At 37.4% G+C, this 22,315-nt stretch overlaps 1 protein-coding gene across 8 annotated transcripts in view; it reads left to right on the top strand.

Moving 5' to 3' along the window:
* PCNX1 (pecanex 1) overlaps positions 1-21,972 on the top strand; it is an 85,406-nt gene extending 63,434 nt beyond the window's left edge. For all 8 annotated transcript variants that reach the window (XM_027641776.1, XM_027641769.1, XM_027641768.1 and 5 more), the window contains 13 exons: positions 231-360; positions 1,375-1,433; positions 1,577-1,792; positions 2,189-2,442; positions 3,349-3,579; positions 4,951-5,051; positions 6,291-6,441; positions 8,124-8,354; positions 8,747-9,021; positions 10,696-10,937; positions 12,004-12,440; positions 13,823-13,963; positions 17,001-21,972. In XM_027641776.1, coding sequence (XP_027497577.1) covers positions 231-360; positions 1,375-1,433; positions 1,577-1,792; positions 2,189-2,442; positions 3,349-3,579; positions 4,951-5,051; positions 6,291-6,441; positions 8,124-8,354; positions 8,747-9,021; positions 10,696-10,937; positions 12,004-12,440; positions 13,823-13,963; positions 17,001-17,141 — 2,609 coding nt within the window. In that variant the 3' untranslated portion in view covers positions 17,142-21,972. The remainder of the gene's footprint in view (positions 1-230; positions 361-1,374; positions 1,434-1,576; positions 1,793-2,188; positions 2,443-3,348; positions 3,580-4,950; positions 5,052-6,290; positions 6,442-8,123; positions 8,355-8,746; positions 9,022-10,695; positions 10,938-12,003; positions 12,441-13,822; positions 13,964-17,000) is intronic.
* The last annotated feature ends 343 nt before the right edge of the window (positions 21,973-22,315 follow it).

Below are 22,315 nucleotides of genomic sequence, written 5' to 3' on the forward strand. Positions count from 1 at the left end.
TTTGAATGACTACCATGTCTAGTGCCAAATTCTCATCTATTTCAGTTTTTAAAAACAAAAATAATCTCCTAATAGGTAGAGATACTGCAAAGGCACTTTGCTGCATAGAAATTTGTAGAGATCTTGTTTTGTTCTTAATTGGTGTTGCTGTCTATATCGGATAATATTCCAAGAGCTTAAAAAACCCCCGTAGTTGTTGCTTCGCTTTCCTTAATTCTCTTATCCTACAGATTCTGCCATGTTGTTTGTCCAAGCAGCTGTGTCAGCTTTCTTCTCTACTCCACTGAATCCTTTTCTGGGAAGTGCAATATTCATCACTTCATATGCCAGGCCTGTCAAATTCTGGGAAAGAGATTACAAGTAGGTGAAATCAGATCTTTAAAGTTTGTGACATTTGTTTTTAATCATGTAAGTATGTCTAAATGTGTTGGGTTTGTGGTTTTGTTGGCTATTCTGCTATGTTTTTCCTCAGACAACACTAGTGTATAGTACTGAAAGTTTTCAATTAACTTATTTCTGAAATACTGTAGTAGCTGTTTTTTACACTAGGAACGTTTCAAGCTTCAGCTGCTTGAAATAATTTCTACTTAGAGGTATGCTATCCTGGTGATTTTTAAACATAAAAATTACGTTATTGTGAAATGCAGTTTTAATCAGGTAGTGGATTTATGTATAAAAAGGTTTGGAGGAGCAGTTCATAAGTGTATTTTACCTGTGTTCATTATTGCTTAGCTTACAGCAAAACTGGCTAAACTCAATAAAAAAATCTTTTAAAGTAAATATTTTTTGATCAAGGTGGGATCAGTAGTAAAAGAATCTTCATTTCAGGTTATACCTCCTTTTGTTTTATTTCTCTGAAGTTCACTATTGTTGATAGAGTGGCAGTATAGGGCAAGATGAGTGGATATTTCTGGTATTTATTATTTCCCTTTTAACATTATAACAGTTTAAATACAGTGTTCCAAATCTTAGATTAAAGAGTTATGGTTGTAACTTCAGACAATGAAATTGCTCTTTCAGTAAAGTCTACTGGAATGTTATCTGTGCTAATTTAATTGTTTTAAAGTTTATTTCTCACATCTAAAGCTTTATATCTATCTAAGAAAATATATGCACTTAAATCTAAAGTTAGATTATTCTATGGCTATCTGCTGTGGACAAAATTTATTAAGTACTATAATGCTATCACAAGCAGAAAATACTTTTACATATGAGAAGAGCAAAAATTAGCATATAAAACTATTTTAAAATAACTTGTTGAAACTATTACAGTGGGAATATTCTTTAACAGATTTTATATTAGTAGTTTCTTTCCTTAGATTTTCTTACAGTAATATATTTTGTATTAATTATGCTTTATTTTATTCTTTTCAGCACGAAGCGTGTGGATCATTCAAATACTAGACTGGCTTCGCAGCTTGATCGGAATCCAGGTAGCTTTCCTAGTCTGATTTTGGTGGTTGATTTGGAGTTTTTTTGGGGTTGGTTTTTCAGACTTCAGTGTGAAGTGATAATTGGCATTCAAGCTTGATGTTTTTCTACAGATTCAGATAACCCAAATTGAATCTTCCTGCAGGTTCAGATGATAACAACCTGAATTCTATCTTCTATGAACATTTAACCCGTTCCCTTCAGCACAGCTTATGTGGAGACTTGTTGTTGGGTCGCTGGGGAAACTATAGTACTGGGGACTGCTTCATCCTAGCCTCTGACTACCTCAATGCACTAGTACACCTTATAGAGATAGGAAATGGCTTGGTCACCTTCCAGCTGAGGGGGCTTGAATTCAGAGGTGAGTGTCTTACACTTCCTTAATTAAGTCTGTACTAAAAAGTTGTCTTCTGCTTTAGAAACAAAAGTAATTTTCAGTTTCATCCTGTAAATTAATTTCTTTGAAAATGGGCTGCAGGGCCTCTTAATGCTCCTATCACTTGATGCAAAGTCTGTCTTTCCATTTTAGTACAATATGCCTGCCATAGTTACTTCTCAGAGAAACTCAAGTCAAATGTGATCTTGGAGTGATAAATTAAGCTATCCAAATCTTTTGTGTTCATTGGCAGATAGTTCACTTAGTGTTAAAAAATGTAATTGGAAATGGGTTGAATTTTAAACTCTTAAACACAAGTTCACATTAAAGCAATCATGCAAAGCTTTCAGTGCTTTGTTCTTTTCTCTATTTTCTCCTAAGGAACTTACTGTCAGCAACGAGAAGTAGAGGCCATCACTGAAGGTGTAGAGGAAGATGAAGGTTTTTGTTGCTGTGAACCAGGCCACCTTCCTCACATGCTTTCCTTTAATGCTGCCTTTGGGCAGCGTTGGCTGGCTTGGGAAGTGCTTGTGACAAAGTATGTTCTGGAGGGTTACAGCATCACTGACAATAGTGCAGCTTCCATGCTTCAAGTCTTTGATCTCCGGAAAATTCTCACTACTTACTATGTGAAGGTATGATTCAGATTAGTATGACCCTCGGGGGAGGATAGGCTGGATTACACCTGGAAACTGCTTAATGTCTCGAACTTCTCATGTCTGTCATATGAGGATCATAGAATGTGATGATAATTAGAGATGTATGAACACCTTCTTTAAAGGAGGACAGGGTTTGTTGTACTGATGGTGACTCAGATGGTGCATGAGTAGGACAACGACCCTATAGTCTAGATCAGAGAGAGGATAATTCCTAGCTGAAGCTGGAATAGAAACTTGAAAACTATAACCCAAATATAATAGCTGTGTTGTAAATGAAAAGTTAAATAGCCAGGCTCTTCAGTCCTTATAAGCTGTCCAAACCCATCTTTGACTCTTAAAAAAGGAAGAAAGTCCTGGCCTGCAGTTTTAAGAGGACTCTAGACCTCAGATCCCTTCGGATAATCAGTGTACTGAGATCTTTCATAAGCTACTCTCTTTCAGAGAGCTGAAAATTTTCAGGTTAAAATGTTTCCAAGATACTTATTCTCATACACACACAAGTTGTTGTGTTCCCCAGCACAAGGGTCTTAAAATGTTTTGTTTAGAGTTCTTTAGAAATTTAATATCTAATCCTTCATTGTAACTAGATAAAAATTTCTGTGTCTTCTGCAAAAATTATAGTGGCAGTCCTGTCCCATCCTCTTTTCCTTTCCTTATTTCTTCAGTGTAGGCTTCAGAAATCTTGACAATCTTTGAAAAATACTCCTATATACCACCTGTATTTTCTGTGCAAATATGTTGCACCTGTGAGCTAAATAAATACTACTGTGTGTCAGTTTTGTTTGTTGCCAGGAAAATAATGCAAATAATTTGAAACAATCAAGATTACTGACTGGGTTTTTTAATTGCAGTGACTCATATTCTTAACTACTACTGTTTCAGGGAATCATCTATTATGTCACGACATCCCCCAAGCTAGAGGAATGGTTAGCTAACGAGACAATGCAGGAAGGTCTGCGGTTGTGCACAGACCGCAATTATGTTGATGTAGACCCAACATTTAACCCCAATATTGATGAGGATTATGACCATCGTCTGGCAGGGATCTCAAGAGAGAGCTTCTGTATGATATATTTGAACTGGATAGAATATTGCTGCTCTCGAAGAGAAAAGGTAAGTATGGACATGTGAGGAAAGCCATTCATTATTCTAGGATGGTCTCATTTTTTCCCATTGGCTTGACTTACTGGCTGGTTCAATGCTGATTTTTAAAATAAATATGTATAATCCAAGTATTTTCATTGAAATGGTTTTGGTCTTCTACTTTTGAGAATTTAATAAATTCTGTAAGTAACTTATGGTGTAACCAGTTAATGAATTTTGTTTGCCAGCTCAGGTGAATCAGTTGAATCTTAGGCATTTTTCTACATACAAAACAGTATGCTTACAGAATTGATGTTTTGTGCTTAGAAGTCAGTGTTCACAAATCAAGCCTAACTTAAACAAAAAAGTGCCAAAGCAAAACAAAACCCCATAAAACCCCAAATACCTGTTGCCAGTTTATAAGACTGACTGCTTCTTTCTCATTGATCATACTGTACTGTTTTACTTTGGACCGCTGGAGTTGTTGGCTTGTGAAAATTATCATCCTATATTCAACCTTTTCTTCTCTCCAAAATCTTTCCACCTTTTAAACAGAAGTGTGGTTGTAGAAGAATGCCTTTACTGTTTACAAAATAACTGTGTGTGGTCTAGTCTAATTAGTGTTGCCTTTGAGAATAAGCAGAAATTAATTGAGATTAAAGGGACAGGAATACAATTGGAATTTAGGTGTTTAACGAAGGATCCAAGACTTAAGAGTTCAGTTTTGCTTTGGGGTTAAAAGATCAGTAAAAAGCCCATTTTCACAGGTGTAAGACTTAGTGTCCTGTGGTCAAATGACAAACAACAGCCAAAGGAAATTGTTTCCCTTCAAGTCATGAGAGATTTTGTGTATGTATTGAAAATGAGATTTAATCATTTAATTTAATGATGCCATTTTCTAGGGCATTATATACACTGTACAGCTACTACTGGCTTTGAACCAAGGGCAAGTTTTTCCAGACTAAAACTGTAGTCCAGGGAAGTTTTTGGTTAAATCAGGATTAAATAGTCCTAGTCAGTTAGAATCCACTGTATTCAGTAAAAATATTTTTGTCTAAACCCCATAATTTTGCTAATCAACAGTTTGCTTACAAGATAACACAGTATCCATGAGGAATGTACCATACATCTGTTCAGCTTACAGTTTGTCTTCTTTCAAATAATAGTGTATGTGTGTTTGCCTTTACAAGTAGTCTTACGTATTTGCAAAACTCTTGCTCAGAGTTGCAAACAGAATTGGTTTTTTAAGAGTAAGTGGTGCAGTGGGTACCTATGCACACTTGAGTTTGTGAACCATTACACGTTTGGGTCTTTTACTCCTTCTGGCAGAATTGTCTTTTTCAGTGGTGATTTCCTTACTCCATTCACCTGACTTACTATTTTCTCTTTTGTTATTATAAGCCACTGGATTCAAGTAAAGACTCACCCCTAGTGACATTGTGTTATGGACTGTGTGTTCTGGGGCGGAGAGCATTGGGAACAGCTTCACATCATATGTCTAGGTAATAAAATACTGTTGTTGTAAGCTTCCCATCCTCAAAATCCCTCTGAGTTCCTAGATTAGGTGTTAGGATGAGTACCTTTTCATAAAAGAAATGGATAATTAATGTTGTCTTCCCTTAAACTGGACAGATTTGCTGTGTAACTTGTCTTCATTACAACAGCCAATGAAACATAACCAAAGAAAAGCAAACGAGGGAGAACTTGAATTTGAGCATCTTGTCTTATTGAACTAATGCAAGATGAGAATTCTGGTATGGGTAAGGACCAGTTCTAACTGATGGGGGAAAAAAAGCCAAGAGCGGATTAAGTTCTAAAAGTAAGCTCCATTTCCTGCACCAAGTAGGTGCCCTATATGGAAATAAGGGGAAGAAGAGGGAAGTTTCTTGAAGTGGAGAACTCATATCTTGATGGATGTTAGATCAGACTGTTATGATAAGTTTCACAGTTTAGCTGGCTCTGTGGCAAGCAGTTGTGTTTTGTACAGCTCTCCTTCACCTCAACTCTGTTGTGATATGGCAACCTCTTTCTTGCAGACTGACAGCTTCAGCTCTAGAAATCCAATGTAAAATATAGTTAAATGTTTCAGGAAATCACAAGGTGGTGGTTTAAAAAGAAAATAAAAAGCATAATCAGATGCAGGCGCTGTTTGGTCAGCTGGCTGCTGACTGTTCTACTTCACTTTTAGGGCAACTGTTGACTAATTCTTCTAAGTACCCACCAATTGCCTCCTGAAAGTCTTGCAAATATGCAGTTGCAAGAGTGATCAGTGCATATTTGACTTTTTACTGTTTAGTTAGTAATTGAAAACAATGCCTTTAAACACGAAAAGTTGACAAGATTTTTACTTTGTACTGAAGCATGCACAACTGAAGTTACATATCCTCCAATGTTATATACCTTGAAAAGTTTTCTCTTTTAAAATCTTCAACATGAAGTCAGGCAATCCTTATGGTGTTCCTGTTTATTTTAGTCCATGTAAACGGTCTGTTGTGTATGGCTTGTTCATTACCTGTTCAGAGCATGTAGACATCTGATGTCCAGGTTTTGCTTATATGCACATATTTACTCATGTTCTCTTCTCCCTGTCTTATTCTGTAGCTTATCTTTATGGAGAGGAATTGTGTGCCCTTCTGTACAGCTCAGTATTTTCTGTTCTTATCAGTGATGATAACTGTGGATATGTTTGTATTTCTGTTAATATCTGGGCTGTTTTCTTCATTATTTTTTCCCCTCAACAGTAATCTGGAATCCTTCTTGTATGGCCTGCATGCCCTGTTTAAGGGTGACTTCCGTATATCTTCGATTAGAGATGAATGGATCTTTGCTGACATGGAATTGCTGAGGAAAGTAGTGGTTCCTGGAATTCGGATGTCACTTAAGTTACATCAGGTAAGAGATTACACAGAAAGATGTGTCCAGTTCTCTTTATTTCTGTGCATTTGTTCTTTTAAAAATAAGTGACTGGGAGAGAGAAAAAAGAGGATGATAATAAAAGGCATGTGATAGAGATTGACAGCTGAAAACGAGGGAATATCGTGTGTTGTCCTTTGATTTATTATAGCTCTTGTGGAAGTTGATACAGAGGAAAAGGGAATACTGTATATGCTAAGAACTTGAAAATTAAACTAAATGTAGATCAGAGAACATGTCAAGCCTTGTTTCATACCTATCTAGAGGTATTTCCCTTATGAACAACAACTCTGATATTTTCCCTCTCTCTTCCCTCTCTAAACATGTGTAATTGACTTAAAAGGTTATCATGTATTCAAAACTGCACAGCCCTCTCCTCCAATGGGAGTTGTCTTTCTTGTTCTTTTTGCTTTGAAGTGTTGTAATCACAGGTTTCAGGTGAGAATAAGAAGGCTGCTTTGCAATAAGCTGAAATTAGAGTTGGTCTTTACAGTGAAGTGAGGGTGAAGATGAACAATCTCAAATTCTGTCCAGTGAATGTGCACAGCAAGTACAGGAAAGCATGTACTTAGTGATAAGCACTCTGTAAGGAAGGAAAAGTATTGGTACTCTAGAAAAATAGATTGCTTGAGAATCATAGGCAAATCAAAGGCAAATCTTAATTGCACTTTTAAAATTATTATTAAAGGTTCTTTTATTGCCTTCATCGCAGACTCTAGAAGTCCCCCAAAGCTAGCAGTGATTGAATCAACTCTTTCATGTAACAAACTCTGAATTTAGCAGAATGTATATGTTAGGAGTACAGGTAGCAAAGCAGAATAATTACAAAATCATTGTTGAAACCAGCAGAAGTACCACTTCAACGGCTCTGGAGTGTTCTCAGAGGGTTACTGTGCAGAATGGGCTTGAATTAAGTCAGGGAATGAAAAGTGAGAAAAATAAAGATCACTCTAACAATTAAAAAAAATTGTTGTTTTTCTGAACATTATTGTATTAATCTGTGAAAGGTTTTTATTCACTTGCAGTGCAGTAGCATATCCAGGCTTCAGCTGGTGTTGGAAATTTGGCTATTAACCACAATCCTTTTTTAACCAGAAAGTAATGTGACCTAATACTGAATTGAACTTGTAGATGTTGTGTTTCTATTTGACTGGTAGTCATGTAAGTTGTCTTGATTGTACCTGATGCTGAAATAGTTTGTCATCAAGTATCCATGTAAACTTTTTAATAGTAAATATTGTTTTTCTTCCTGTTGCTTTCTTCATATAATGCAGTCTCGGTGAATAATCAGTGCTTTACTTCAGTGTGTTTTACAGCTGAAGGCTTACGAATAAGAAAAGAAGCTAAAACTAAAATACTTCTGTAAGCAATATAAATAAATACAAATCTAGTGTAAAATTCACCTAGAAATTTACTTGAATCAGTGATAGGCAGGTGCTTCTGATCATTTTGGTTTTAAGTTAAAAAAAGTAAACAAGCAAACAGAACCAATCTGTTGGAAAAGAGTATCTTTAATGTTCTAAAGTAGATATTCAGTATTTCTGATGACTAACTTTGTGTAATGCACTGATCATTTCAAGAGTTTGAAATGTTTGGGGTTTATATGTAGCTACATCTGAAATGCTAATCATAACTTATTGAACATGTATTCTTGGAAACAGGATCACTTCACTTCTCCAGATGAATATGATGATCCTTCTGTCCTTTATGAAGCTATAACAACCCACGAAGAAAATCTAGTTATAGCACATGAAGGAGACCCTGCTTGGCGGAGTGCAGTTCTTTCCAATTCTCCGTCCCTTCTTGCTCTGCGTCACGTGATGGATGATGGCACCAATGAATATAAAATCATTATGCTAAATAAGCGGTATCTCAGTTTCAGGGTCATTAAGGTAAGCTTTGTGCATGTTTCACAGTGGGACAGTATGTTGTAGTGTGTTTTAATAACTGTATCAAACTGCTACTTGAACTGAAATCTTTATTGTTTTGTTATTGCTAAGGCTGCTTCTTCTCATGCAGTGCAAGTACTGTATCAGGAAATCAGTTCCTTCTGACTTTAAATATCTTATTTCTCATCCCATTCTTATTTCTCATCCCATGCTTTATTGTCATTGTTCCAGCCTGTGTCCCTAAGTTCAGCCTGTTAAAGAAATCCATACGCATACTTGCTGTTCTGCAGGGCAATATTGCATATGCTCATGAAGGCTTTGGTATAGCACAGCAGTCACCAATGCTCTCATTGCTTTACTTTCTGACACAACCTCTCTCTACCTGGCTTTTGCAGGTGAATAAGGAGTGTGTGCGTGGCCTGTGGGCAGGACAACAGCAGGAGCTTGTCTTCCTGCGTAATCGTAATCCAGAGAGAGGAAGTATCCAAAATGCTAAACAAGCTCTGAGGAACATGATTAACTCCTCTTGTGACCAGCCAATTGGATACCCAATCTATGTCTCACCTCTGACTACTTCTTATTCAGATAGTCATGAACAGCTAAAGGACATTCTTGGGGGAGCCATCAGCTTAGGAAACATCAGAAACTTCGTAGTGTCTACGTGGCACAGGTGAGCTGAGGAAATGAGTTCTCATTAGTATGTGTTCATGCTCTCATATTCCACTAACTAGTTCTGTACAACAGACCCAACACAGCATAATTTATAAGAGTCAGTCCCATAAAAATAAACATACCTTGAGTTTTACTTTGGGCACATCAGTAGCATGTGGCAACTGCTTTGGTACAGGATTAATCTTAAATGCTGAGACCACAAACTACGTAAATAGAGATCAGAGGAAAGAAGACAAAGTCTAGATGCAAGAATCATAACTTGAGTTCTAACATTAGGTCTGATAATGAGAGACAATGCAACTTCCGTACTATTTTTTTCAGTGCCATTGCTTTTGCAGTCTAAAATACTATCTTTATAGAATCAGGACTATTTGGTAGGGTTCCTGTCTGGCACATATTTAACATGAAAGTGCCAATATTAATGTTGTTAGGGTATGCTCATGCATAGTAACACAAACTTTAGCTGTTGTTCAAAATCTCATGAGTACTTACAAATAACCCTGAATGTCAGAGCCAGAACAAATAACTGGAACAGTAATAATATAATCATTTCACCACATGACCCCTGAGTAATTCAGTACAAAATGTTGCCATGCTGTGTTTTATAGGCCATAGAACTTTCACTGCATTTCTGGCCACTGTGACTGTGGCTCCAAAAGCAACAGTGGCAGCTATGTGTGGCATTCAGAAATGTGCATCCCAGTTCTTACCACTCCCAGGAGCTAGTGCCATAGTCTGAACAGTCCTGTAGCTGTTCTGATAGTCATATTTAACTTAGACATCTGTGGCACATCGAAACAGAACGTGCTGCTTCACCTCAGAGTATACCACGTTTACTGTAGAGGTGTTTGTCTCTTGTCACCACCAGCTTGTCAGACTCAATAGAATAACAGGTGAAACTATGACACAGCAAGTATTTGGATCCAAGGTGTGTATATAGCTTCAGGATTCTGGATCCTGAGGTAAACAAAATTGGAAAGGACTGGTCAGTGCGTTTGAGTGCAACAGAAAGAAAAGAAAACCGAAAAGTAGGAATTGAAGGGAGGAGGAAATGTGCTGCGGTTTTTTGTGTCCATCTGAAGTTTTTTAGTGTAAACAATGTTAAAAAACTGTGCAGTTATGTATTCTGGGAAATGTTGGCTAACCTACTGTCTGAATGTTCAAAATGTGCTTCAAACAGTTGTGAGTGCATTTATGAAGGTAATGGAAAGCCAATACATTTTAAAAAAATCCAGCAAACATTCTTTTCCTGCTATTCCGAGCAGACTGAAGATTTTGCAATATAACAGTATGCATGACCAGTGTGTTAAGTAGCATAAATTTTACTAACTGTTACGAAATAATGGGGATGTTCTACCAACACTTTAGATTTAGAATTTTTTCACTTTATTGTACTTCAGAGGTGGGATAATTTTTAAAAAGCTATCTTCTATGAGCATTTGACTTGTCATCCCTGTTACAGGATAGCTGTCATGAAGAAAATTGCAATCTCTTAGAAAGCAGCGTTTATATTTGCAAAACATATTCTGAAAAAATAAAGTCAGGTTTTATCTGATTTTTGGGGAGTGCTGTGGATTGTGCTTAGTCAAGCTTTTTGCTTCTCATGAAGCATTTCATAGAATCCTGATATTAGGAGGCCTGACTTAATGTATCAATTGTATTACATTTCCAGACTAAGGAAAGGCTGTGGAGCTGGCTGCAATAGTGGTGGAAACATTGAAGATTCAGATGCTGGAGGTGGAGCTTCTTGCACAAGTAATAATGCAACTATTAATGAGTCACAGAGCAGCATGTCACAAGGAGGAGGGAATGCAACTACAGGGCAGGGACCTGGAGCAGTACAGCATCCTCCTGTTGCAGCTCATCCCACAACTTTTCCTGCAGCTCATCCACCAACTCATCCCTCCACTCTGGGTAAACTTAAAACAAAGAAACAGCTTTATACAAGTTCAATCCTATAGCCAGAACTGACCTTTCAGCTCCTTGGCCTAAGTTAAAAGAAAAAGCAAACAAAAGTGATGTGATTTTATACAGTGTTAAGAGCTGTTGGATTCATCTCAAACTACAGTACTATTTTATGCAGTGCAAGGTTACCAAACAGATTTGAGCAAAAGCGGGGTATAGTTGTGCTGACAAAATAGATTTAATAACTTTTTATAATATGTCTCTACACATTGGATCTTTTCACTTCTGTTGTATTGTCAGCAAATGCTAAACTTGTTTCATTTTTTGTGAATGTCTTGTATTACTTATTTATACAGTGAAACGAATTCTCTATTTCTGTAGTATTCTAGCTGAATCCTATCCAAGGGTCCATAGTGATCTGTAGTTAGGGAGGTGAAAACCAGTAAAGCTGAGAAAGTTTTTTCAAAGACTGCCTTTACTCACAAAGAAAATATGCATCTATGTAGTTGAATGAACATAATTAGATCTATCTCCCTGTGAAGAGGTATTTGCAAATACTTATTACAGGAAAAGTAGTGACACCATTGCTCATGAACTGCAATTTGTTTTTAACTTTAAATGTATTAAATTCTTCTGAAGTTGTTTTAAAACAGCTTTTGTTCTAACAAATTTTCTGACCCAAAATTTGAATGTGTAGTCAAGCATATTAAGAAAGAATATTCAGTATTTTGAAACACGAACATCTGTACCTGCCTTGTTGCCTTAAGTTTGGGAAACTTAAGTGTTAATATTAAGGAAGAAATTGCAGAAAGAGCAAGACTGAAGCATTTTTCAAGCTACTTGTCTGGCAGGGATTGTGAATTGAACAGAATATGAAATTCCGAGATGAGTAGAATGTATTCAGATGTTCCGCTGTGTGAAATGCAACGGAGATCTGCGATACAGCTGTTGCAGATGATGTTGATTAGACCAATCAGTTTTATATATCTGTGTACTAAAATGTTTGTGTGTCAGCAATCTAATGTATGTGGGAGGCTTTATCAAACTTTTCTGATTCTGTATCTTTTACTTTTAGGCACCAGTCACAGCTCTCACTCTGTGCAGTCCAGCCTTGTCAGACATTCCCCTGCCCGTGCCTCAGTAGCTAGCCATTCATCCTATTGCTACGGCAGTCGTCATTCATCTCTTCGCACATCCACAACAGGCTTTGTGCCTTGTCGGCGCTCTTCCACCAGTCAGATATCCCTTCGTAACCTCCCATCATCCATCCAGTCCCGCCTCTCTATGGTGAACCAAATGGAACCTACTGGCCAGACTGGGGTCAGCGTGCAGCATGGACTGCCCTCTTCTAGCAGCTCCAGCCAAAGCATCCCAGCCTGTAAACAGCATGCCCTTGTGGGCTTTCTAGGGACAGAAGGAGGGAGTAATGCAGCTGAAACTCAGTCAGGTGGCAATGCAAGCCCTGCAAATCAAATGCAAGCCAAAAAGGATGACGTTATTTACAGAATCCAGGTGAATAGTCTAGAAGAACAAGTTAACCTATGTTTCCACATGCTTTTGTTAGTTGTTACTTTGTATGTTGTTGAAATCATTACTTTTAAATACATATACATTCAGGAATGTCTGGGTATACAGTTTCTGTGCGGTTATGTTTGGAGAACTAATGTAAGAAAAAAGTTTTCTGGACAAGAAGCCTTCCTGCACGCTCCTGGTTTACATTATTTATGTTTTGCTGTAGTACAGCATTGAGAACATCAGCAGAACTCAGTTCCACTGCATAGTTAGCCTTTATACATTGCAGCATGTAAAGCTAAACAGCTTCATTTGCAGGGTACAAAGCAACTAGTTTTTTTTCTTTGAAGCCAAGTAGATTTTCCACGAAAGTAACTGTAAATATACTTGTTTTCACTTTCACATGTATTTATTCCTTGGTTATTGCTATGTCAGGGTTTAATGAGCAGCAAACAGTACACTATTGACTAAGTTAATCCTGGCAACCTTACTTGTTTTGAAAATCCAGAAACCTGTGTTCTTGCTTTCCTAGCTTTTATCAGCCCCACGTACATGTCTTTGGCATTACATTAGCAGAAAACATCAAGAAGTGTATTTAATAGACTAGATCATAATAAACATGATTGCTGATGTTACCTCAGTTTAGAGTAATCTTTAGTAAACTGCATCATAGTGGGCAAAGTTAACTAAGTAAATTTTCAGGTCTGTCCTTAGTAGCTTTTGTTTGCGGGCAAGGGCCCTTTCATGAAGCTGCTTACTTTCCCTGTGTGAGGAGGATAAAGGCAAAGTGGACATGTGCCCTTGGATAGTGGACATTATGGAGTTTTCTCTGTCCTTAAATAAGAAGTAGTTTTCAGGAGTTTTCTCCTGCTTCCCCTGTGGAAAGACCAGTTTACTTCAAAACACAGAGTGGGTCTCATCTAGCCCTGCTAGTAGATAAATACTTTTCTGCCTAGCAATAAATTCTTTAAGACCATGTTACTTATTATGTTCTGTAAGAAGTAATGAGCCAATTTTAACAGCTCATCATCACTTAACTCTTCCCTGCTACTATGCTGTGTGCTGCCAATGCTTATGTTCTGCTAGCTCCCCAGACCCTGCTGTGAGCCAGTATAACTGAAAGAAGTGGGAAAGGGAACCAGATCTGTTGCTTTAGTGAACTGACATATTGTCAACTGTGTCTGAAACCACAGCCTAATTTCCAAATTCAGTGCTGCACAGGCTGTTTCCTAGCCTGGAGCTTGTTTCCAACACTGAATTGGGTCAGGAATCAATTTCAGTGGGTTAAAGCAGTTATCTGGGAGTATGCAAAAGGTTACAGTTTATCTGTTTCTTTTAAATTTTGGCTGAACTAACAGTCAAAACTCAATTCCTGCTTATAGTTAATGGATCCCAGTCAAGTACTGGAAGGGATCAACGTGTCAAAAAGGAAAGAGCTGCAGTGGCCAGATGAGGTGATACGGCTAAAAGCTGGAAGAAACAGCTGGAAAGACTGGAGTCCTCAGGAAGGCATGGAAGGCCATGTAAGTTTTGCTTAGAAGTTGCCAAGCTAAACTTAAGGCAGTGTCTTGGTTCTGTGGCAGTCTGCCTAGATGTCAAGGCCAAAGATAGATGTACTAGTAAGTTAGATCAGCAGCTGTCTTCAACGTCACTGTTGCTGTCCTAATTTGAAGCAGAGAGATATTTCTGCAGCTTTATGCAAAAGATGCAGGATGGTGTTTCAAATGTTGTCAGCCATCTCTCCTTCCTGCCTGCTTCCACCTCTTGTCATGAATTCTCAGGCATTTCACTCATTCATCCAATTTTCATTTTCATATTCTTTAAATCCCCGAGCAAATACAGAAGGTCAGTTTACCAACAGCTGCTAAATTGAATGATTAACAGTATTTTGTTTTAAATTATTCTGATCAAAAAAAGAGCCAAATAACATTGTCTTTAAATGTCTCTTTATTAGATGTCTCTTTATTAAATATCATGTTTTCTTCCCTTAAAGAAGGAAATCTGTTCTAAAACTTGTGTAAGCCTATGACTTGAAATTTGATCTCTTTTCCCTAGGGGTGTTCCATCTACATTTTATAAAAATTTACTGCATTAGTTAGAAAACTTATCTCCCAATTTAGACTCTTTTTATGAGGAAAAAATGCAGACCTATCTTTGAAGCTTTTTGATTTTTACTGAGGTGTACACTTTTTTTTTTTTTAGCCTTTGTATCTATAAAGATGCTCCAGTGACTGTTCTTTCTGTGATAAATAGTAAAAGGGAAGAGTCACTGACATTGTGTTTGCATTGGTTCATCAATACAACTATTTTCATTTGGAATATGGCAGTTTTGGCAGTTTAGAAGGAATGTCTTTAACTGTTTACCTCAGTTGGAGGCGTTACTTATAAATTGGATTCAGGGGATGGATTTTGCCATCTGAAAGTCCACATCACTGTGGATGTATGTGCAAACTTCAGGTAAGAAATGGCGATATGCTGGTAACACAGTGTATGCTGGATTTACCTTGCTGGTATATGTTTGTGAAGGAAGGGCCCTGAAAATAAAATTATTCATGGAAGGAATTTATCCGAATTAAAAGTCCACTCTTAAGATAGTAGAGTTACCTTGCAGTTAACTCCTGGGAGTAGAATGCTGTTGTAAACATTCACTGCTGTGTTTGGTTTAGACGTACTATTGCAAATCAAGAATGTCATAAAGATACTACTGAATGTAGAGAGTTATATTGAAACATGTCCTGTTGTCTAGTATCATGGGACAGTTTTTTTCAGGCATTTGAGTGTATTTTGTGAACTGCAGCACATTGACATGTGCAGTGATTGATGTTACAGAAAGATTAAAACAAGAGGATTTAAAGGTCAGAGTAAGCTGCTGTTCTGAATGCTTCTCATCTATTTTTGGTGCAGCATACTGGCAGGTTTTTTTAGAAGAGCATCTTTTAACCTAAGAGGAAACGGGAAAGCACCAGATTATCCAGTGTGTGATTAGGAGAAGAGGATTGAACTTGATGACATGGTTTCCACTGCCTGTGGTTAAAATACTAGTATCAGGACACTCCTTAGCTCATAGGATAGTATTCCATTTCTGATCTTTTAGCTGTGGTCCTTACTGCAAATAGGCAGAAATGATTCTTACCTGCTGAGATGCTGCTCATCAAGCAGTTTACCTGACGAAGCCTTATGTCAGTGCTCTCAGTACGAACTTCTGCACTCAGTAGTTAAAAACTTTGCTGCAGAGTAGAAAAAAGTATTTTTCCTAACTTTGCTTTTCATTTTGCTAAGTATGCAGTACAGTGTATATATATAAGGCAGAAAGACATGATAAAGTTTCTTCAAGGAAATTAAATTTAACAGTCCTCTTTGTAATGTAGCTACTTTTTCCACATTTTGAGATAAAGGTATACTCAGCATTATCTATATACATGACACTGGCACGTAGAAGAAGCTTTTTCCTCTCAAGAGATTCTTATCACCTCCTGTCTATCTAGTGACATTATTTTGCATGTTATCAATCATTTATGGGGACCAAATAAATGCCAGTCATGATAGAAGAGATGGTAAAACTGAGTGTGGAGGTATGGCTGTGGTGAGTTTTAATCTATGTACAACTTTTGCATGTAAACAGTTTTCAAGGAGCCATGATACTGATGCCTTTGGAATCAGCCCTTAGCTATCTCAAAGGCATCAACTGGACAAGAAGGATGTAGTACCTGGGACTTCATTGGGCAATGTTTTATGTGTCTGGGGATAAAATATTCCTGGCCTCATTCCATACAGCTGTGTAAGAAGTTTATAGGGACACACTTTGAAGTCAGACTTTAACAGACCACCACTTAAATATGCTGTTGCTTCAAAGGGAACTAAACATGCCATGCTTCCCTGGCTGAAATGCTCTCCCTGTGAATGCAGCATAGATCTCATGCAGTGGACAAAGCTGAATCTCCTTTACCCAGTGTTCAAGAAATAGTCAGCTGTGAGCTGGGTTTAATGAAGATGAAGTGGATCTCTTGGATTTGATCTTGGAAGATACAGATCACTCGTGGTTTTCTGTCCTTTTTTCCCCACCTGTGTCTTTTGAACTCCTGATAAATTGAAGTTCTGTGCCATTATGTGTTGCACAACACTGAAGTATTTCAAGACTTAGAGCTAGAGCATCAAAATATCCCACATCTGTACACATGTAACAATTTTTCAGTTGTTACTCACTTTGCATGAACTGTTTGGTTCTGCTTTGGGTCAAGTTGTTTGTCCCTGCTGAAATCTAAACCAAAGACTGGCTGTTCTCAGGTAAGCAAGCTGTTCTCACAGTTGGCCTCATTGTTCTTAGAGGTCTTTTCCAACCTAAACGATTCTGTGATTTTAAGATGCAGATCTTCAGCAGGACTTAAACAAGTAGCTTGTCTGTGGATATGCTGTCACTGAAAAATGAACAACTAAGTCAGTATAGCAGTTATATTTTTGCTCCTTTTGCCCTGTAAGAGTCTTGAATTACCAACCACAACTTCGATAAGGCAGCTCTCCATATGGAGCTTACATTTTATTATACTTTTTTTCCCCCCCCAGGTGATTCACCGCTGGGTGCCTTGCAGCAGAGATCCAAGTAGTCGGTCACATATAGATAAAACCATCCTGCTGGTTCAAATTGAAGATAAATATGTTGCTGTTGTTGAAACTGGAGTCCTTGAACTTGGGGCTGAAGTGTAAAGCTCTTTGAGACTGAAACTTCCCCTTCTCCAACGGTTCAGAAGAGAGAAGGGTCCAGAAGAAGCAGCTCCTGGGACATGAAACTTTGGTCTGGTTGTAGGAAAGGACTTGAAACACAGATTTGTCTAAGTCCCTTTCCCCAAATAAACAAGTGTAAGAAATTTTTTTAAGTTGTTAGCTGCTGAAGAAACACTTGCATGAAGGATAGATTTGTTGAGACATATCTTCTTGTTTATAAATTTTGTTATGCATTGCGTAATGCTTTAAATCAACAAACTTTTCAGTTCTAAGATCAGAGCACCTCATATTTTTCTAATTGTTTTGCCAAAAATTGCCATGTCTTGTCACAGAGTGCGTGGAATTCATCCACCTTATTTTAAAGAAATTGACTACAAACCTTCAGTTTGGTGAAACAGTGTAAGGGTTTCAGGTGTGGCAAGAAGAGACTGAACAGATGTATAGATTCTTATTCCTTATGAGCTAAACATTAATGAGAACTGCACTAATTTTTTTACAGCAATGCACTAAAAACAACCCTGAGATTGCTGAGAACATTTATTTATATATATAAATATAAGTATATAAAATACCATTATTTAAATTGCCTTTGGGATTAATCCCCTCCCTCTCCATATACATGTTGATGGTAAGGGCTGTGCCATGGGTTTGGTTCTATGTTCTGTATTTCGTACAAGTGCATTTGCTGCATCCTCTTCACAATAAATGGTAAAATAACAAATACATAGACAAGCACCTGAGTATCCCTGTACTACATCAGACTTTATTGTGGTGGCAGTGGTACCTCAAACCTGTACAACACGTCTAGCTTTAAAGTGGGCCCCAGTATATGACCTTTCATCTGTCCCCCCTTCACTAGCCATAGCTGCTTGGCTTCTTTACACCCCGAGCTGGCTGTGTTGTTTCATTGGCTTTTCTCTGGCAGACACGGTTGTTATAGTTTTGTAGGGGGAGGTGCAGGTCCATGATTTCTTCATGGATGCTTGAAGGTTTTTTTGATTCTATCCAGTTTAAAAAGAAAAAATGGCAACAACAACCTCCCCCCCAACAACAACAAAAAAAAGAATGCAAGAAAACTTGACTTCTGTTTTTAAAGATCTTTTGTAGAAGGCACAGCCCTAAACTTGTATCACTTTTACCACCTTGCCTTTTCTTTCCCTTTAGTCTTCATTCTTTTCTATGACTTGAATTTTATTTTCTGTGATTATATATTCTATGTAAGTGTAATTTGAGTATTTATAACTGTGAAGTTGAATTATTCATGTGTTACATATCCTAGGTTTTATTGTATTTTTTTAAAAGTGTGTATTCAGGGAAACAAGTAACTCAGAACTATCATGGGAGTGTGAGAGGGAAACTGGTTTGTTCTTGACTTGCAATTCCTATGATTCGCTTTTCTTAATCCGTAAGAAAAAAATGTACCTGTTATGATTGTTTCCTGTTTCTGACCTGTAATTATATAGGACTCTGTGGAGAAACTGCATACAGTCCTAGCTTTTGGGAGCAGCCATCTCCTTCCCAGTCACCTCCACTTCTTTATATGTATTGTAAGCAGAAGAGACTTCTGATATACCACAGAGGTTATAGTAATTATTTCTCTGACATCAGAGAAACATTGTCCATTATGTACCTAATGTAAGAGTGAAATTATGTGGGAAAAGAAAAAAAAAAAAGGAAGGAACAGCTACCTAGGAAACATTAGTATTCCAACTCAAGTCACTGTATGCCATCTAGCCGTGAAAGGGTACGTGTGTGCCTGGTAGCTCATCAGTTCTAGATACTGTTCCCAGTGAATGATACTGGGACCTTGCTTGCATCATATACTATGCAAACTTGTCCTCAAAATACTGTGCATCTTACAGTTGCATATTACTATTCAGTTTATTCCTGTGCAGTCCCATTCAGTCATGGTATAAATGCACAGTTCTGGATCTGCCACAGTTAAAACTATATTGGGCAACAAAATCATTTATCATATGTACACATTATAGTGTAGTTGAATTCGTCTCCTGCATATCTGAAAATGTACAGTAGATGAACCTTCTTTAGCGGTCTGGTACTGCTGTCATCAGGAATGAAGAAAACGTGTAAGTTTTGAATTGAAAGTGTTTTAGATAAGTTTTTATTCTATGTCCTTCCCTTCAGGTAAATACCCCTTTAATTAACCCTTCAGGTTTCCTCTATCACTAAGAATATTCCTTCATTTTAGAAAGAGAAGTTTGTTTGAAAAGAAGCCCCCATTTGATATTAGTTGCATGGTTGTTGCTTTTTTTTTTCTTGTACTGAAGCCTTGAGGTAAACAAATGACTGAAAAACAAAATACGTAGTTGGGTTGGTTTTTTTTTTTAAACTTGACTGAAGCAACTTTCAGTATGTTAACCCTGGCTCTGAACAATCACTCTCTTCAGGGAAAGATAAGGACAATGTCCATTGCTGATAATAGACATGATAGGAATTAATGGCTTGTTGACGCAGAAATTTTAGAGCATATGTAATTGCCTGGAATTAGATCAGCAAACAGCAGATGGGGAAAGAGAGAGGCTTTTTTTTAAGGGGCAAAGAGAATTGATGGATATTTCTGGGTTTTTTGGTTGTTTTTTTTTTAAATCATAAGGCTTTTGGTGTGTTGCCTTCAGGAGATGGATTTTAATGTGGCCAGCAAACAGGTTAATACCTTCATTCAGATACTCAGCAAACATCTGTTGTGAAGCCATTCTCATAATCTTCATATCTATTCCAGGTGTGCTCAAGAGAAGCCACCTAGTTGAAATTTCACTCTTCCATAAGGCTTTGGAAAATCAACTTTTTAAAATTTTTCCTGAACTCTTTAAGATTCATCTGTGATTGTATGTTGGTTTGTGTCTTTGGTTTCCAGTGTGCAAGTGACAAAAACATGTTTGTTTTCTTCTGTTTCCCCACAAGATAGATCTTGTGGAAACCTCTTTTTTAGATGGAGATACTTTTATCTTTTGCTTTCTTTTCTTGGCTTTTGTCTTGATGTGTAATATTTTTCTTCTCTTTTGAGGATGGAAAAGATGGGTATTCTCAAGTTAGTCCTGTCAGTCCAGATTGAGTTTACCATAGAGTAGTATTTTATAGATCTTTCTTCCATGAAAACCCATTATAGATGAATATTTTACTTTGTCCACTTGCATTGTGATATTTTCTTGCCGTAAGAACATTCCAGTTAAGTCCCACTGTTGTAGCTTTCAGGTAGATCCCAATCTATTTTCTTTTTCTCAGATTGCTTTAAAGGTGGTATCTATTTGTACATATGTTAGGACTTACTTCTCCCGAAAACACTCAGTTACAGAAAAATTATTGAAAACTCCACTACTTAGATTATGTTCATTAGTAAAAATGGCTACTACTTGATTTTTTTTAAAACCTCCTCCCATTTAACTCCCCTGTGAAATCTTTTAAAATGTTCTGATTAAAACAAAATCCTCAAACTGTGTATGTGACACCACTGATGACACCTAAGTTTCTGTGCCACTTGCACTGTATGATACTAGTGATGGATTCTGGGAATCTCTCTCATGGTTCAGCATATGTGAAATGGTTTCAGAGTTGTGGGAAGATGATGGTTGTTTTCTGAGATAATTCCATGTAGGCTGAATGGTGCTACAGCTGCTTTGCCTGGGACATCTGGCATGTCTGCGTGGTGACCTCAGTTTTCCAGTCAGGTGTGCAGTTATCATGAGGCATTCCTCATCTCATATTCACAATGCTTTGGGGACTGAAGAACTCTTTGAGAAGCCTGGATAACTGGTGAGGTGACAGATGAGGACTTGTGGCACAGGTCAATGCCTTTGGTGCTTTGGCAAGCAGCCATAAAGCTTTGTCTGGTCTTGGGCAAGGGGGGAGAAGAGATGCCTTACAGTTGGATTCAGCTTTCTCTGTAATGCACACACCACCATACAACCTAGGACTATAGATACAAAAACACTGCTTTAAAGATCTTTTTTCAATTTTAGAACTCTCTGTTCACAAAACGGAGCTGGGTAGATTGCATTTCCTGCCATTAACAATATTATTCAACTTATATTGGATTGGGGTTGTACCACCACAGGTTTTATGTACTTGATTTTATTAAGGAATTTTATACCTATTATATAGGCATCTATTCTGTTCTTCTCTGGCTTGCTATTTGATAATCTAATGCAGTACATTCAGTGACGCTGGACTCTTTCAAAAATTATACTGGTAATTCCTGGTGCCTTAGTAAAAAAGTGGGTACATAACACCTTGGTGGAAAGTAACGCATGTGACTCTTTACCCCAGCATGATATGCATATTTCTAAAAAGGTGATTAAGATGGCTGCCCCAAAAGGTTTTGGGAATATACCTACATCACTTGGTCACGAACATCTGAATATGAGCAATTTTTATGATTTCTGGTATGTACAGTTTGAATAGATAATCCTGGTACACTTAGGCCACAACTTTGAAAGATGGCAATCAAATAGCTGGACATGTAACTTCTTACAGACGCCCCCAAAAGCTTGACAGTAGCTGCTGGTTAGGAAATTGAAAGGGGAGTTGAGCATAAATGAGAGGATGGCTTTGGTTTTTAATGGACAATGAAAATATATATTGCCTCTACCAGCAAATGGTTACATTGCCAGGGATAGGGATATATGTTCCTGCGTGTCTGTGAGTGTGTATGTGTCTGCGTGTGTTATTGGAAACAGCCTGTAAATATTGTAGCTGTTTAAAATGGAAAAGGCAGAGAGTTTTTTTGCAACATGTTGCAGCAAAAGGACAGTATTGACAGTGGAGAAACACTGAGAAATAAAAAAACCTTTTTTCACTTGTTGTCATTTATTGCACTACTACATTCTCTTCAGATATCATTCTCACAAATTTCCTATAAGGACTATTTTAAGTTTATTAAATCTCCCTTTAATGAAGGATTCTCTTGTTTAAAAGTTATCTCTTACATAGATGTAGTAGAAAGGATAATCTCAGCTATTCCTATTTTATTGCTAGCATCATCACTCTTTTCATGCTTTTACATAAAGGAGTGCCACATGTCTTCTCTTCTACAGTTAAAATGGTTTGTCTTTGTTGAAGCATTTTCTCTCTATCGTTCATTTCCCTTTTCTTGAATGTTTTTCAAAGCCCAGAACACTACTGTACTGTCCATGCTCAGT

This window comes from Corapipo altera, unplaced genomic scaffold, assembly GCF_003945725.1.
Source record: "Corapipo altera isolate COAL_440 unplaced genomic scaffold, ASM394572v1 23b, whole genome shotgun sequence".
NCBI classification, from domain to species: Eukaryota; Metazoa; Chordata; class Aves; order Passeriformes; family Pipridae; genus Corapipo; species Corapipo altera.